The 19,143-nt window shown below is 35.4% G+C and overlaps 1 protein-coding gene across 1 annotated transcript; it reads left to right on the top strand.

Annotated features, from left to right (window-relative positions):
- Positions 1–249: 249 nt before the first annotated feature.
- Positions 250–12,836, top strand: Prosalpha2 (proteasome alpha2 subunit). The gene is made up of 6 exons (XM_089644256.1): positions 250–377; positions 5,615–5,691; positions 6,964–7,219; positions 8,409–8,564; positions 11,113–11,209; positions 12,683–12,836. Exons 1-6 carry the CDS (start codon positions 337–339, stop codon positions 12,758–12,760), a joined length of 705 nt encoding a protein of 234 aa, XP_089500382.1. The 5' UTR covers positions 250–336; the 3' UTR covers positions 12,761–12,836.
- The last annotated feature ends 6,307 nt before the right edge of the window (positions 12,837–19,143 follow it).

Below are 19,143 nucleotides of genomic sequence, written 5' to 3'. Positions count from 1 at the left end.
GTCATCGGTCACAAAAAATCAAAACTTTGAAAATTATTTTGACAATTAAAATTAACAACATTTTAAAAGGACCGTTATTTAAGTTAGAAGGTCATTATTGACTAAGGACCCTAGTCCTAATCCTAGATACATAAAGGACTAGACTTCGGGCGCAAAGGCATTGATAAGCACCCTTGACGTTTGGCTCAGGTCCGGCCCTGGTCGGAGAAATAATATCGATGGTTCCGGTGACAGCAAAGGAACTGGTTCCAAGTAGTCGAGACAGGTATTATCGACCATCTCTACTGATGACAGCAAAAAGTACATAGAAATTGAAAAGACAACTTGCATGTAATCATGGCGTCTGAACGATACAGTTTTTCCCTCACAACTTTCAGGTAATATTAATGCCATTTTATCAAATATTAACTTGTCACTCGACTCTGATCACGCCATTTATTATTTTTATTAAAATAACAACAAAAATTCTCAATTTTTCCTAAACGTTAAAATTTGGCTGTTGACATTTGACATCGGTGTTATTTTGTTGATACTGGCGTTATTAACCCGTTAATAGCATAATTTACAGTCATATGTATTATAATACAATGCTTGTGAACTTAAACAACTTATTAACATGGTTTTAAAACGTTTTTTTCCGATTTATTTTTCTTCCACCGGATAACCTCAAAATTGTGCAATTTAATTTAGAACTAATTTTTGTTTGTGTTTAACAATTTAAGTGTGAATTTTTTTTATATTTGTGTTGTAAGTAATGGTTATCAGTTACAATAGTTAGATTATTTAAATTTTAGATTTTTTCAAAGAATTTTGCTTCGTCATGATTTTGAAAATATTTATTTATTTGTGTATTTCATGGAATGGAGGTCTGTTCACTTGTCTGTTCATCCGTGCTCCATTTCGATTTCACTAGCTTACATTTTTGTTTATTGAAAAAACGTAAATATACAGAAAATAGGGACACTGTTTACGAACTTTTAATAGAAAAACCACAGTGTATCAGCTATATAATAATGACAAGTAAGTATATCAGTTTTCCGAAATTGAAAATAATGATAATTTCACATCATATTTTGACACAATAATTTTTAATTGTTTTTTAGGCAAGTTTTTATTAAACCCAAACAGACAACCTAAGAACTTATTTTAGGGTCATAGGTTCATATTTTGGTTTAAATAAGAGAAGAAAAAAAACTAACCCTAAAACTTTGACATTCTTTGTCAGCCAACTCTAATAGCTAGCTAATATAGCTAGTATTTTTTTTTTTTTTTTTTTTTTTATAGTGAATACCTCACAAGAGTCCCAACTGCTCCCGTCTGGAGCCAGTGAGACTATGGCATCCCCAATTGGGGGATGTTGTGAGGCTGAAGGTAAGTGGGGAAGGGAAAGAGGAAGGTGGGGAAGTACCTGGCTATTCAGATCTAGTCACTAAACACGGCTAAAGCCATTTGGAGCAACGTTTCAATTCTGAATGGTGGTCTTACACCAGGGCGATACTGGTAGTATCTTCCACTCTGGAAGATACTACCAGTATCGCTAAGTGTATAGCATAGCTAATAGTATAGCTAATATAGTATAGCTATAGTATAGCTAATATAGCTAGCTAATATCAGCTGTTAATGTCTTTTGAAATCCATCGAAGCGTAAATCCTTCTCCAAAAGTATATTGTTTATTGGTGTATGTCAGGCTGAAGATAGTGGGAAAGAGTAGGATATGTGGAAGAGGATTACAGGAAGTTCCTGGCTATTCAGATTTGGTCACCAAACATGCTGGCTAACAGTGGCGGCTCGTCTACGAAGTTCTTTTGGTCAAAGACCTCCGAAAATATGTTGCTAATTTAACAAACTACCCGATTATTATTAATTTATTTTTTATATTTGTGCATATTCGTACGGCAATAGCGAGTTTCAGTGCCATCTAGCGTCCAAATGAGAAGCTGCTGTATGTACCTATCGTGGGTCACTTCAAGTTTTATCCCAAAGCTATCTCCTTTCTTTCTCTTTGCTATACAGACAAAGGAGATAAACACTATCATGTCTGACGTATGCTTAGTATAATACAAAAATTATTTTCAATGGATTATCAGAAATGAAATAAAGAGGTTAAAAACAAAAGTTTTTTGTCAGTGCATTTGCGGGTGCAATAAAATGAAAATGTAGGTACTTTTGCGTTACTTTTTAAATAATGGCAAAATATTAATTTATTGATAGGCAGTTACAAAAAAAAATAGTTAAAAATTCATTTGTTAAGATGTATTCTTCAAATAACAAAACTGTTTACAGAAAACATAATGGACTACTTATATTTTAGCATAGTATGGTACTTTTTAAAACATTCTCCAGGATGGAGACCAGGTTTTCTGGAACAGGTCTCGCTAAACCACACTGTTTCGCGTCTTCCTTCTGTGCTGTTAACACTATCATCATCAGGATTTTCAAAATCACAAGCAACAGGCTCCTACTCACTGTCACTTTCATAAGATCCATCTTCCAAAAACACTTGGTATTCAGATGCCATATCACGCCAAGTTCCCGCCATTTTAGGTTATGTGAATTTGCAAAGGTTATTTTATAGTCAAATAAAAACGGAAAACAGTCAAAATTTTATGAAAACGTTAATTTAAATGTTTTTTTTTTTTATCGAATAATCACAAGAAACAACGTCACGTGTCAAGTTTTGCGCATGAAAATACACAGCGCACGCACGTCTTATCTTGTCGGCCACAATCCGACAACTGAGTTGTAGTGTACAAATAGTGATGTCGGCCGGCACCCGTCAAATGAGTGGTAAGGGTTAATAATAATGGCCGCACAGTATCAGTTTTAATTTTAACAAAATAACAATTAACCCATGGTCATACTAATATTAATTAGTGACATCTGTGCATACTTGAGAAGGATTATTACTAATAATAGAACAACATATGAAGTGGAAAAGACATATCTGTGAATTGGTTAAGCGTATCAGAAAGTGTGTATACATATTCATAAGATTAAGAAATATTTTAAAAAGAAATAACCTAAAAAGAGTATACTACGCACTAATCCAGTCGTTAATTCAATACGTAATTATTGGATGGGGGGGAGTCATACAATAAGATTCTAACCCCGATCAAAGTGGTCCAGAAGCTAATCCTCAAAGTAATCCTCAAGAAACCCTCCACGTATCCAACAGAAACGCTATTTACAGATTTCGGGGTGCCCCGAGTAGAAGATATATTCAAGAAAAATGCAATTATCCAAATTTATAAAGATAATATAATCAAAAAATTTGAAACCCACTTATCTAAAAGATATCAATACAATATCAAAATTCCAAAATGTAATACCAAACAAATGCAAAACAATTATAAATATTTAGGAATAAAGTATTTCAACAACCTTCCGATTGAAATAAAGAAATTAAAGGATGTTAACATACTTAAACTAAAACTGATGTTACTCTTTCAGAAATAATTAATTAAATAATTGCCTGTTTTTCCCTTCATTGATATTTATTATCAGTCTATACTCATCTCCACTGTATTTAGATTTTGTCTCTTTATATATTGTTCCTATCATATATATACTTACTTATAGCATAATGATATTCTTTTCTTCTAACTCAGCAAACTTATTTTGTGGCACCATTTTAATTAAAAATTAATAAAATAATTCGTTTTAACCACTTTTATTGTTTATTACCAACATGTTTCATGAGCAACGCTCACTTCTTCAGGGTTTTTAATAAAACTAATTATAAATAATAGACATAAACAATGGTGTCAATAGATAAATAATAGACATAGACAATGGTGTCATTAAAAAAATAATAGACAAAAACAATGACAACAAAGAAAAAATAAAACGGATAGGGGAAAGAGAGGCAATATGGAACAATTTACAAAGGGAATAGGTTTAATATTGGGTCATTTAAAAATAATTTTTGATTGTTAATAATATTCAATTTTGCATTCACACTCTTTCTTATCTCTAAAATTTCTAGTTTATCTAACTGATAACCATACATAAAAAAGTACAATGAGTAGGTTATTATAAATACAATACAACATATTATAAATCCCGGATATTATGTAATGAGTGTTGAGAAATTAATACTTTAAAACTGTATTTGATTATAGTCAATCTGAGAAGCGCTGACAGACAGTTTTAATTAAGTATTGTTTGTATGAGGATAAACTAGCAATGTTTATAGGTTCATCCAAAACATATTTATTTCCAAGTACATGTAGGCGATTCATTATGGAATTGAGTTCAGCGTTAGATCCTGTATTGTTGCAATGATAGGGTAATTTGAAACGAACTGATCGACTAGGTACATGGAAACATATTAACGAAAGAAGTTCAGGGGAGTTCAACAGGTTGGTAACGATTTTAAATAAATAAAATAGGACAAAACAAATTCTTCTTTCTTTTAATGTATTGAGTACCAATAATTGTTACAGAGAGGGGTAATTAATGTTTTCGATGAATATTCCCAATTTAAAATTAATATAACGTAAAAATTTATGTTGGACTAGCTCAAGGGAATTTTCATGTACACTGTAGTTCTTCTTCTTCTTCTTCCTAGCACAATCCCAACTCATTGCCTAGGTAGGCTGTTGGGGTCGGCTCTTCTCGTTCTCAGGTTATAGCTTCTTCGGTTCTGAGTGTCGCTTTCATCTGGGCCGTTTCTTTGTAGGATTTTGGAGCATTGGGTCATCCAGGAGTTCTTTGGTCTACCTCTGTCTTTGAAGCTCTATAGACATTGCTTGCTTCACTGTGTGGTCTGGTGGTCTCCGTCTTATGTGCCCATACCATCTTAACTGTCGTTCCTCTAGCTTACTGTTTATGTCAGTGACACCCAGGCTACCACGAATGCGTGAGCTTTTAATTTTATCTTTTAATGATACTCCTGCCGTCCATCTAAGCATTCGCATTTCTGCTGATTCGAGTTGCCTAGAGTAGGAGTTGTACATAGTCCAGCATTCGGAGCCATACATTATCGCGGGTCTAACAATAGTCTGGTATGTCTTTCCTTTAAGTTTTATTGGCATTTTCGTGTCGCACAAAATTCCTGTTACGGATCTAAATTTCACCCATCCTATCCTATGGTTGACATCCGCTGCACATCCTCCGTCTCTGTGGATGAGTGAACCCAGATACTTAAATGAGTCACAGTTGGCTAATGTTACTCCATCCAATTGCATCGAAGGAGTTACAGCATTTGGGTCTTCAAATGGTAAATACAAATATTCCGTCTTTTTCCTGCTAATTTTTAGTCCATTATCCTCCAGGATCTTTCTCCACCTTTCCAGGCTAATTTGTAGATCACAATGATTTTCTTCTATCAGTACTACATCATCTGCAAAAAGCATAGTCTTGAGAATACTGTTCATTTCTTGACTCGTTAGGTAATTCATGTACACTGTAGTAAGGACTCCAAATGGTGGTGTTATATCTTTCCCGATGTAAATAGTTTTTTCTTGTACCGATTGATTAGAAACAAAAGTGTTATTTCCAATAATTTGGCCGTGTTTAGAAGTCAGTAAGTTATGGAGATTTAACCAGGAATTATGGTAACCCGTGTCAACGCAATGAAAACTTACTGTAATATATATTTTGTTGTTCTAGCCCGTCTGGAAAATTGGTTCAAATAGAATATGCTCTGGCCGCTGTGGCAGCAGGAGCGCCCTCTGTTGGAATTAAAGGTAACCATAACTTAAGTTCCTACTCTCAACTGTCCCCATTCATCTCCATCTACATTGTCTCTTACATACTCCTCTGTTATTCTTATATTATATTCATTATACGTTATGGTCTCCATTTTTCAATATTCATTCAGATAACATTGAAAAGATTCAACGGAAGTTTCTAAGGTTTATAAATTATAAATTACATATTCCTATACAAAACATAAATTACAATTACCTCTTGGATAAAATGTCTCTATTGAAACTTTCAGAAAGAAGAATAAGCACAGATTTAATACTGTTACAAAGAATACTACATTTTAAAATTGACTGTCCCGAATTACTTCAATGTATCAATATCCATGTTCCCAAAAAATCATGCTGACATTTCTTACCTTTTTACTTCAATAACACCAGGACACAAGCTTACCAAAATTCTCCGATTCCGAGACTTCACAGTCTTTCTGATCTGGGTGATATATTTCATTTGAAAACTAATCAGTATAAATGTTGTATATTCTATCACTTTTATTCTTCTAGACACAAATAGACCTATGTACCCATATAACTTCTCCGCTTCTACTATTTTGTTTTGTTGAATCTTTTAAATTCAATTATATGCGTGAGGATTCATTTTTGCCATTATGTTTACATTCTTCTTTATTGTATTAATTTTTAAGTGTTTACTCTGATACAAAATGCTTGTATTTTTTTTTTAAAGAAACGCCCAGTAGGGCGTGTAATAAATTAATTATATAAAACCGTCCCTTTCTTCATGTTATACATTTTTTGTTTAGCATGGTCATACATGGTTTTACCTATATCTCTGCAGCGTTCGGTCTACTTTTATCTTCACTGCCGTACATCAGAGTTGGTATCAGCACTCTGTTATGGGCTGCAAGCTTTTCCTTTTCGGACATTTTTTTATTAACGCCCACCGTCCTCTGTTAAAATTTCCTGCATTTACCCTCCTTTAAATACCTAACTCATCCACTTTAAATATCCCAATGGGTTTTTCCATCTCTTGTAAACATACTTTCCAAATACCAAACTCATCCACTTTAAATATCCCAATGGGTTTTTCCATCTCTTGTAAACATACTTTCCAAATACCAAACTCATCCACTTGAAAAAATTGAAAACAGAGTTTAACAACCGACACAAGACAAAAAGGTTTGTGTTGACGTTTTCCTGTACCTTGTCAAGTTAGTGTACGTATGTTAGTTTTATTGGCTGGTAAAACTATATTATTATTGACAGTTCAATGAATTTGGTGTTGAATGATTCCAGCTTCCAACGGGGTGGTGATCGCAACGGAGAACAAGCACAAGAGCCTGCTGTACTGTCCGCAGTCGGTCAACAAGGTGGAGACCATCACGGAGCTCGCGGGCGCCGTGTACTCGGGCATGGGTCCTGACTACCGGCTGCTGGTGAAGCGCGCGCGCAAGATGGCCCAGCAGTACAAGCTTATGTACGGCCACACCATCCCCACGGCGCAGTTGGTGCAGCGCGTCGCGGCCGTCATGCAGGAGTATACGCAGACAGGGTGAGATTATATTAACGGACTATTGTAATATTGATAGTTAATCAGTTAATGTTTATGATTTGTTCAATTGCATCATATGGGTAATTATGACTTCTTTATTTATCTATGGCCTTGTTGATAATCACAGATATAAATTTGAAATCAAACATGCATTTTTAATATGTAAAAACATGATCAATGATTTATTTGTAAGAAAAAATATTACAATATTTCTCAGAAACTCTAAAGGCAAGTGTTTTGCTAAGCCCAGGGTAATTTATTATCCCGACCGTCGCTTTTTATTGCGGGCAGAATGCACCACTTCAATAATCACCAGGAACAGGATTACATGGAGATGAATGATGGACTTGCCGAACGTCACAGCAGTGCTGCCAGGGTCTCTTATCTATGTGAGGTATCAGCGCTTTATTAGCAGCAGACCTATACCTGGACGGATGACGAACCTCGTGCTGGCACTGTTGGTGGACGCGGTGGACTCTCTCGCTGCAGCAGCTGGTCCAGTTTCTTCACCACCAAAGATTCTTGCTGCAGAGTCTCCATTTTCTATCTTCGTCGAACGTCACAGCGGTGCTGCCAAGGTCTGGTATCTGTGAGAGGATATTGTGTCAGCGCTTTGTTAGCAGCAGACACATACCCGGACGGATGACGAACCTCGTGCTGGCACTGTTGGTGGACTCTTTCGCTGCAGCAGCTGGCCCAGTTTCTTCACCACCTAGGATTCTTGCTGCAGAAGATCTTCTATCTCCATCTTCTATCTTCGTGTCACCTGTTCCTGTACTTCATTTTACTTAACTTAACTTCAATTTATTTTTGTAATATTTATATTTTTTGTAATACCTGCATCAACTGTAAAGTGATACCTCTGAGGTGATATCTCACAAAAGCGGCGCTATACAAATTGTCCAATAAATAAATAATTTCAGTTGGCGAAATGTCAATAACAAATGATTCAGAAGAGAGGTGAGACATCTCTTGTTAAACTGTGAAACTACTAAGTTAGCCTTGGGATTTATCGAAGATTCCAATGCGCGGGAACATTTAAAATTCCAATGAGTGTTTTAAAATTGGCCACCCAGCGTACACTCGCGGGTGTTTGCGAATTGGCCAAAATATGGCCAAGAACGCGTCAACGGATAAGATGTCGAGTAAAGTATTGGTTAGTAATGAAGGTGTTTGTATTTGGTTCCAGGGGCGTGCGGCCGTTTGGAGTGTCGTTGCTGATATGCGGCTGGGACAGCGGGCGGCCCTACCTCTTCCAGTGCGACCCCTCCGGTTCCTACTTCTCCTGGAAGGCCACCGCCATGGGCAAGAATCACGTCAACGGCAAAACCTTCCTCGAGAAGAGGTCAGCCCACATAACCTCACTTATCACAGCCTAGCTAACTAATTCTTATGATCAGTTTCCCTCTAATGCAACCCATCAACTTATCTGTACAAGGTATTGAAGAAATAAATTGGCAGGTGCGCAATTACGCGCATTAACGCGTAGATAAAATTACATAATCAAGTCTCGATAGGACATTACTAGCCACAAACATCATATTCGTTAGATCTTCTGAAAGACAGATCTGGCCGTACATATTATTTTTTTCTATAATGCGTCGACGCGTGATTTTTTCGTCGTTGGGAAGATAAATAATTATTCTTCTCAGTTTGTTTCAAATATTTTTATACATAATAACATGGATAAATCCAAAAAAGTGTATTATTACAAATTGGCAGGATTTTCTCATTGACAACTAAAAGTTAAAACATTATTTATGTTATTTTATTGTACAAACGGTATAAAAAGTGAAGCAATAGTATTCTTACTAATTTTATAAACAAAAGGAATGTATTTTCTAAATATCCAATTCTTTCAAAATTATGGACGTTTCAAGTCAAAATGTGCCTGCAAGTTTTTTAGCCAACATTTCCATGTTTAATATTAAAATTAAATTTTAGAACGATAATTTTATGTATTTTCTAAAATGGTATTTCTTTTGACGACAACTTCAAAAATAAGAAATATATACTTCGGGAGCATTTTGAAATTCCATGAACTTCGTTAGGACTGTATTCTTACCTGTTAATGTTGACTGACGAATGGAAAGATGTGCATTGTTTTTGTTTGTAACAATGAAACAGTTGCAGTAAAAAGAGATTGAATTAAAACAAATTAACCTCTCAGACAAAGACATTTATATATGTACTATGTGTTCCTTTGAGAACTGTCAAAACGTGATAATTTTTGTGTTATTTACGAGTTTTGCTAAAAGCATCATAACTCACGTCTTGGGAAACGTAGCCTCATTCTAAAAAATGTTTTGGAAAGATTATGAAATCGACTATCGCATTGTGTTATTATAAGTAAATATTTGCATTTCTAAATATATATTTTATGAAAACGTCAAAAATATGTAAGAATCGCTTACAATTATTTCAAAGCCGTGAAAAATGTACTTTTTTCTGAGTATCATAAAGAAATAACACTTTATGTATTGAAGAAATATAATTAAAAACTATTAGTCACCTCAAAATATTAACCGTCCAAACTAAAATATTTTTAATAAATTATTTAGAAACGCAATAAATTATGAACGAACAAGATGACAGAATCAATCGGCTTAGATAATGCACCTCTACGTTCCATAGATATTCTTGAATACAGACGCGTAGCGTTATTCATTATCGATACTCTGTTTTTTAAATCATGGCAATCCGTATACTAGTGATGGAAATAAATCGATTTTTGTAAAATCTCGCGCGTTTACGTGAAAAGATGTTCTAATGTCTTGACCGCTATTATCATATTTACATCTTTTGACGTTCTAATGTTCTGAGTGGTTAAATAACACAAAATATCTCATTGAAGAAAAAGATGAAACTAATAAATCTAAATGAAACATGATATAGAACAAGACACAGAAAAATAAAAAGAAAACGGTCACAACAAGGAATGGCGTATACCGGGACAGGCGTCTTAAAGCACTCAACCATTGTGACCCTAAACTAACAACTTTTAGGGCAATTTTTTTAATAAAGTGTTGCCGCAAACGAGCGCATCTTAGAGGAACAATGCTTATATTTACATTCAGATTTCCAATATATTAGCCATTAGAGAAGAAATTAACGCCGGTAACTTATCCGGTAGCTTGCTTCACAAACTGTCCACAAATTATCAAAGATACTTGCCGAATTCATGTGCATATGTCATACACACTTTACAACACCTACGGAGAGAGGTTGTACTTACGTCATCCATGAAAACTATTCCTTGTCACACGTCTCGAATGATACCGGAACCAAAATTATTGTTTCCAAAATTCCATGGATTAATGACGCTATACACAACATGGCTTGGCCTGTTCATATCTCTCCCAATACATTACCATAGCCCCTCAGTACTACTTGATGCACAGACGCAAGTGGGCATGCCTAGTCTGTTTTACGGGTATTTTAATGGAGCCCGCTCTAAGGAACAAGCAGCATTGATCCCCGGTACACGTGCATGAAGCCCGATAGATACTAGCGGAACACAGTTGATGTCGGCTTCTTGAGAACGGGTTGTTTCTTCAACTTGTTTTTGTATAAGTTGGCTCATATGTAGAAATATCTAACGGCATCTATTTTTCCTCTTTCATATAATCTGGGTCTCTTCAAGAACCGCATTAATTAATCCCTTCCTACAGCCCCTAACTTAACCCGCCTCACAACGCCACGCAACCGGGTGGCGACAAAGTTCCACTGCAGACAGGGGCGCTCTTGTGATGTGTCACATAAAAAAAGAATATGGTTAAGCATGTTCTATTCTCATATAGAAGTCATATATGGAAACTGGACAAAAATAAGTGCTATGTAAAGCCAATCTCTTGATATGGTTGTAAAAATGATCGTGTGTCGTTTTATTTCAGATACAGCGAAGATCTGGAGCTTGATGACGCTGTGCACACCGCTATTCTCACTCTCAAGGAGGGGTTCGAAGGACAAATGACGGCAGATAATATCCAGGTACTGTTTGTTACTTAACCCATCAGGCCTCTGTCAGACGCTGTGCACACCGCTATTCTCACTCTCAAGGAGGGGTTCGAAGTACAAATGACGGCAGATAATATCCAGGTACTGTTTGTTACTTAACCCATCAGGCCTCTGTCAGACGCTGTGCACACCGCTATTCTCACTCTCAAGGAGGGGTTCGAAGGACAAATGACGGCAGATAATATCCAGGTACTGTTTGTTACTTAACCCATCAGGCCTCTGTCAGACGCTGTGCACACCGCTATTCTCACACTCAAGGAGGGGTCTGAAGTACAAATGATGGCAGATGATATCCAGGTACTGTTATCGCAACAGTGACGTTAGCGCAAGCTAATTGAAGTGGCAGCAGAAGTCGGGGTCGATCAAGTGAATCAGATACTTGAGTCGGGCCATGTCAAGAGTCAGAATAAATACAAGAGTATGTATGAGACGAAGTATGAATGTGAATGAGGCAAAACTGAGTTGATTTGCAGTTTTTTCTCTCTGCCTATCCCTTAGGAGAAACGGCGTGATGGTTAGTTAGTTAACTTGAACCCAGGATCTTCTTCTTGACTGGACGCTGCTCTACCAACTGCGCTAATCTGTCCCTATATTTTTATTTCGTATTTTGTCTGTATTTTTTTCTAATTTTAATTTTGTTTTTCATTTGAGAATTGCTAATTTATTTATCATTTTTCGGGAAATCGACAGTTTAAATTTGTACATAAGTATTATATAGTCGAAATAAATCCAATTATGGATTTCCTCCTTGTGACTTTGCCTCTACTGAGACAGCATAATAAGGAATAAGTAAATTAAATGTGTAAGAAAGGAATATGAATTCAAAAATTTATACAAAACAAAAGATTATATAAAAAGAAAAATTTACAAAACAAAACATTTATCAATACATTTATAGCCATGTAGAGTTGTAGATATATATCAAATCATAATTCATAGAAATATAAACAATAGAGACATAACATTATTCATAAACCATCAGAGAAATATTATTTTATGGACCTCTTGTATTTGGTAAGTTCGCAACTGAAAATATCCACCTTGGATAAAACACTATTGTAATTATTGCATAGTCTGTTCAGACAAGAATTCTGCTTAGAGTTCGTTTTGCTTTGATCAACCCTGAACAGGACACAAGAGCGTATTGAACGCGCAGTTACATTGAATGGAATCTTGTTTAGCAACTCTGGGCATTGAATATTATTGTTAACTACTTTATACAGGAATAGTGCATCCTTATGATGCCTCCGTACACACAGTGAATCAATTTTAAAGTATTGAAGCTGCCTCTGCATAATTGTTAAATCTTACAGATGACTCGTAACAAAGATATTTTAGGAATTTGTTATGAATTGCTTCGATTTTGTTTATATATTGTCTTCAATAATTAAAAGTTATTTTATTGTGAAAATGTTAAATGTTCTAATGTCGGTTTTTTTTTTACAGATCGGCATTTGTGACGCCAATGGTTTCAGACGCCTGGAGCCTACACACATCAGGGACTATCTGGCCAACATTATATAAGCATATATTTAATTACTTCAGAGAGCCTCTCAAGCTGAAAGAATATTTCTTTAAAAAAAAATACAATAATACATAAGTTGTTTTTCATTGTTATTTTTACCAATAAAAAAACTAATTAAAATTAAATGTACATATATTTTTCAGTTTTCTTGTTGTACGGATATGTTGCTTCAAATAGGAGATTTAGAGACCGGTGTTTGAACTCCTGTCACATTTGGCCAGTGGCAGTTTTCTTCAAGGAAATGTACAATAAACTCTCAAACTGTAGCAAAGACAAACGTCAATTATAATATTACTAGATTTTAAATAGCACGCTGCTTAAGACTGGGTTGTTTTGCAGAATTTGAACAATTCAAGTTCTGTTATTATTTCATCATGGGCTTTCACAATTTATCTTTATTTTTAAGGGCGGAGACGATTTACACGTAGTTCCCGTGAGCACTTAGGCCGTAGGCCCATTGTACTATCTCCCATTTTACCTCAATCCTTTAACAAAAACCCAGTCCCTTTAATAAAGTTCAGCAGGGTTGTCATTGGGTATGTGTCTATGTCTTCTGGTTCTACTGTATGTCTCCCCAGGTATCTGCGCCTAGTTCCCACCAGGGCAGGACATTGGCACCATAGGTGAATTGGAGTCTCTTCATCCTCTTCACATTTCCTGCATCTATTGGTGTTTTCCACTCCCAATATCTGCATGTGTCTCCTGAGATGGCAGTGTCCCGTTAGTAGTCCTACCAGTTCCCTCAGCAAGTGCACTGTCCATATCGAGTAGTTTCTTGGTTCGTCTAGGGTCTGGTCCTTTTATGAGTACTTTGGATTGTCTCATTCCGGGTGCCCTCTCCCATTCTTTGCGGTGCTGTGATTTGACCCACCTATCAATATGTAATTTTGTGTGGCAAGCTGCTACTCCTTTTTTCACAATACTTGTGTAATTTTTCAAATTCTGTGAATCAACCCGTTCTAATTGGCGCGCTGAACAAAATGCAGTAATTTTTATTTTTTATTTTACTTATAAGCACCCGCTAAACTTCCAAAGCAGTTTGTCAGTAGGCCATGTTCACAATATTACTTATAACACTAAAGCACACATACCAGGGAAGCCACAATATAGAAAAGAATAACATTTCAAGTGACTACAATACAAAGACAGGTGGATATAACCAGAGATGTGCTTTATTTCAAATAAATCCATTTCAAATGGAAATGCAAAATGGGTATTTTCCATTTTGCATTTTAAATGCTTTTCTCAATGCATTTTCCATTTTAAATACTTTTTTGCAACATTCTTCCTACTATCTCCACTCATCTTTTTTTCATAAGCCCCAAATATCAGTCGGTCCTCAACCTCGCTATGAGAGATAATTTACATTTGTCAAGTTGCTCCCTGGTAGGAGCCCTGGCAATTGAGTGATACCATTACAAAAAATACTGAACATGGGGCCATGACGCTGTAATATTAAATGTTAGATAGCAGTTTCTATGTTTTTACATTGGCAACATTAGTCCTGCGCAAATTTTTTGTGGTTTCATAATCTGTAATCGTGGTGAGAGTGGTATATTTATGGTCGTGGTGTTTTTGGATTTACCATCATGTAATATGTTTGTTCTGCATTGATGTCCATTATTAAATGACAAAATTGTTTAAAAATTCTATAATTATTTTAATTGTTTGACCTGAGAAACCATTTTGCATTTTCAATGCATTTTGAAAATAGGTATTTTGCATTTTGCATTTGAAATGCTTTTCTAAAAACCATTTTGCATTTTGCATTTTCAAATGGAAAAGTTTTGACCCATTTCCATTTTGCATTTCAAATGGTTTTGGGTACCCATTTTGCACATCTCTGGATATAACACAGTCAACATACGCAAGGGCACACGACACACTCAACATACATAACACTTTCATAGCTATAAATCTGCCTGCAAATCCGTGCATAGGACCGCTCCTATGAACAGATTGCACCTACAGACAGATAATTCCTATTGACTATTTCATACAAACAATTTTTTTCAAAACAATACATACAGATAGCAATGTACGGATAAATAATAGTTAAAAAAATAATGAAGCATACAGGTTTAATACATACAGATATGTAGCATTGTAAGGATAAATTATTGTTAAATAAATAATTAGGTATACAGATAGCATTGGAAGGATAAATCATTGTTAATCAAAAAATAATGAGGCATACAAATGAAGAGGATGTTTACCTTTGCAAATACTAATAATCTGGCATTTACTAATATTTAGTTGCAAATCATCTTCTGAACACAAAGCAAATAGTTTATTCAGGTTCAACTGCAAAATAGCGTGATCATTTATAGAGAACTCTGACTTTGCTAAAAATATTTACTATTTCATTGACGAACAAACAAAATAATATTGGGCCCAGATGAGATCCTTGTGGTACTCCGCTTGATGCCGCAAGTGTAAGAAGAGAATGAATCCACCTTTACCGCTAAGTACCTTCCCAACAGATAACTCGTATTAATTTGCGTATTAAGATTCTTTGGCTTACTTTATCAAATGCTTTACTGAAATCGGTAGTATAGTATAGTTCGATATGGTGCGTTAAAGCCATTAACGATATCATTAGTGTACAAGCTTCCTTTAATAAATCCATGTTGAAGGGGTGAGATAACTCGTTTAATTTGAGATATCACCTTGTCTAGTACTACTAGGCTTTCGAGAAGTTTTTCTGAAGATATTATGTATATTGGCCTATAATTTGTTACTTCGCTCTTATTTCCTTCTTTGAAAATAGGCGTCAAATGACTAAACTTCCAAAGATCAGGAAACACACCTGATGAGAGTGACTTCATAAATAACTTATGTATGGGATGTGACAATGAATGCATACAATTAACTAGGAATCTAGGTGGAACTTTATTGGGTCCTGCGGATTTGCGGGAATCGATACTCTTCAGCTTAGATATAACGTCATCTATAGTTACTGTACAGTCAGATATATCAAGGTTCTCAACCAAATTAGAACAAGAGTACTCACTGTCTACACTTTTACTAACATATACACCACCAAAAAACTCAGCAAACAGTTTCCTGTAGATTTTGTGATTGTTTACAATCGAATGACAAAACTAGGTACATAAGTTCCATTTTCTTTTTGGGATTTAACATATTTCTAAAAGAAATTTGAGTCATCCATGACTTCGATTCGGGAATTCAGTTTCCCTGTAAACTTACTTTTAAAGGGACAAAATTTTCGTTTGCAGAATTAACAATAGAGTAAAATTTTACGAGGTGTATACCTCAGCATCAGAGTTCAAGAACTACCAGTAAATATGTTTACGGTAGTTAGAAATTTGAACATAGTCTGCTTTTTTGAAATTGCGAGTTTCTTCTATCTTTTTTACAGTGGGAATAGGTTTAAGATTAGACATACATATTTCTAGTGGCGGATGGTAAACATCGACGAGCAAAAGTATTTCTGTACTTCTCACAACACAGATATCAGACACATTAGACAAGACCAAGTCCAATGTACGGCCACCTGTATTATGAACACAATTACACTGAGTTAGTCCCAAGAACAGGGCCATATCTCTAACTTCACGAATTTTAACATTGGAACAATAATAAAATTGTCAGTACTTATAATTATACCAGTCGTATGTGGCAGGTTGAAATCACCAACTAGAAGTAATTTTGTATGAGGGTATTGGGCGCAAATTGATTCAACCTCTTCACAGTGATTGCTGTAGCATTGAACGTCAGAATTTGGAGGTAGGTACGCACAATGCACATCCCACTATTATTTTTCCGCTAGAAGTGTTCACTTTGACAAAAATTTGCTCAATGCTTGGGTTCTTCGTGGATATTTTTGAGGAACTGAGTTTTTTTGAGATAGCAATGGCTACACCATCCCCTCGTGTTTTGGCACTTGTTTTAGAATTTCTATCCGTGCGGTATATATTAAAATTAGGGAAGCCTAATTCGGCAGATTTAATTCACATTAATAAAAAGATTCTTTGATTTCTAGAGTATTTAAGAAACTTGTATTCCAGCAAAATTGTTAAAGCATAAGCAACATATATTGTACTGCCGAGGTTATGGAATTAAGATATTTTTTGGTTTATTTTTCTTAGAGCATAAACCTCGTAAAAGGGACATCCGTCGTTTATGCGTTGAAGTAAATTGGACTTCAGTGGTTTTGTAACTAGTTAAATCAGTTCATTTATTGTTTATGGACGTCAGTGTTTCAGTTCCCCGATATTAATCGATTCCCCTTGGCCGGGAGACCTATCGGTCTTCGGCCCCTTAAATAGCGGCATAGTTTGTAGTTGGAGGCCCACTTAATTTGGTATCCGCTTCACTGCCTACACGCGCGGTAACAATAGCGTACCGGTGGCATCGCGAACAGCGCGGCGAACACAACCGTTGCGTGTGGCAGTTGGCACACATGATGCACAGACGGGGCCTTAAAGAGTCGGCGATGTGTGAATGTGGTGCGGTGCAGACCACCGAACATGTGGTCAACGAATGCCCGCTCCATTCATTCCCCGGTGGGATTGATGAGGTTCACATGGCGACGCCTGAGTCCCTAGAATGGCTCGCAGACCTAGATGTCCCCCTCTGACCCCCGCCACCATACGAAAGAAGAAGAAGTGTTTCGGTTCCATGATAACTCCTCAAAATGACAATTAAACACACCTTTAAAAACCTAGGTTAAATAATAACATATTTATTTTTTATTTATTTATTTTATTTATTTATTTAACGCCCAGAGGGCTTTTACATGGTTGGTAGTATAATTTTAATTTGACAGATATTTTGAAAAATAAAAAAAGAATAAAATTACATTTGATAAAAGCTATGCAACAAGTCATACAAACACAAGAAACAAAAACAGAAAATTACAGCTATTTGTAGGTTTACATGATGTGTTTAGGAGTATTGTAGAAATAAATGTTTTAAGTGATCCACAAAACTTGCCAAGTTGGTATTGAATATGTCAACATCACCCAAGTAATGATTTCCCATGGTGTGAAGTCGTTGTATCGGAGAGTGGGCAATGTAGTTACGCTTATGTGTGCTGCTGTAGAATATTGTATTTTGTCGTGTTGTTACTGTGGGTGTATGTATGTTTATAAGTTGCAGGAGTTCACAACAGTCGAATTTAGAGTTAAGTATTTTGAATAAGAACGTTAAATCGTTTATTTTACGTCTATCTTCTAATGTATGTATTTTTAGAGTATTTAATAAGAAATCTATTTTAAGTCTTCAACAGGGATATTTAATTTGAAATTTATAAAACGTAGAATTTTTTTTTGTATTCGCTCAATGTTGTTAATGTGAATTTTGTAAGATGGAGACCAAACTACTGAGTTATATTCAATTAGACTTATTACTAGAGATACGTAGGTATAATAGTTTAATGGCTTGTAAAGAAGTTTTTAGTTGTTCTTAATACGAAGCCTAGTGTTTTCATACCTTTGTTCACAATTTGATGGATATGATTGGTGAAACTGTAATCATACATCAATACATATGTAACCTATTTAACCTAGTTTTTATTTCATCACTTTTTTGTTTTTTTTGTATTAGGCAATTCACCCTAAAGAGAGTGCTTAATAACTTTTTAACACTTTTTATAGGTAATTGAATTGTCATTTTTATGAGTTATCCAGTCACCCAGTGTTTCATACACTAACATAATGAAATACAGCATATTCAACTCAAAAGCATCAAAAAGTGGACTTCCGTGGTTTATCCTTTAAGGTACAGAAATATAATATGCATGTTTCTTATATGTAAATCTTCCGTGAAGAAATTCTCTAAATGATAGTGAAAACCCTATCAAAATCCGTTCCATAGTTTAGAAGAACTAAGCGCACAAACAGACAGAGGCGAATAGCAATATAATTTATACTATTTAGAGATAAGGTATTTGAATTAATAGACAGCATTGTAATTTAATCAATATATTGATTATTTTTTGTGCATAAATCAATTCATTTGCGAATGTTGAATGTTGTGTTTCGATAAAATCAATTTATTCAGTGTCAGTTTCACTGCTGAGTTTATCGGGATTTCAGCCAATCAGCATTATTCGCCTTCAAAGAACAAGTTAAAATATGTGGCAAACATTCCAAGCGTTCCTTCTCTTGCTTGCCCAACAACTGTCCCTTGTCTTCACACTGTGCAGACAGGAGCTAAATACAAAGGTATTTCATTCTGAAGGCAGAACTGCCCCTTAAGTTCTTGGTTAGTGCTTTTTCCAATCCTTCTTGTCATATGATATCCTATTCTTCAACATTCCATTTCATTAGTCAAAACGTACTCGATCCTAGTTTGAAGTCTGCGTGATGTACATTTAGATGTTGAATGTAGACCAAACCATCACTAGCCTGGACGT

The sequence above is a fragment of the Hesperophylax consimilis genome, chromosome 20, assembly GCF_061612785.1.
Source record: "Hesperophylax consimilis isolate HC1 chromosome 20, BYU_Hcon_1.0, whole genome shotgun sequence".
NCBI lineage: Eukaryota > Metazoa > Arthropoda > Insecta > Trichoptera > Limnephilidae > Hesperophylax > Hesperophylax consimilis.
The sequence above is the reverse complement of the archived record's forward strand: the minus strand, read 5'-3'. Positions and strand labels throughout refer to the sequence as shown.

Coding starts and splice junctions, on each gene's coding strand:
- Prosalpha2 (XM_089644256.1), top strand. CDS start 337: ATGGCGTCTGAACGATACAGTTTTTCCCTCACAACTTTCAG. Junction 378..5,614: donor TTTTCCCTCACAACTTTCAG/GTAATATTAATG, acceptor TTGTTGTTCTAG/CCCGTCTGGAAAATTGGTTC. Junction 5,692..6,963: donor GCCCTCTGTTGGAATTAAAG/GTAACCATAACT, acceptor GAATGATTCCAG/CTTCCAACGGGGTGGTGATC.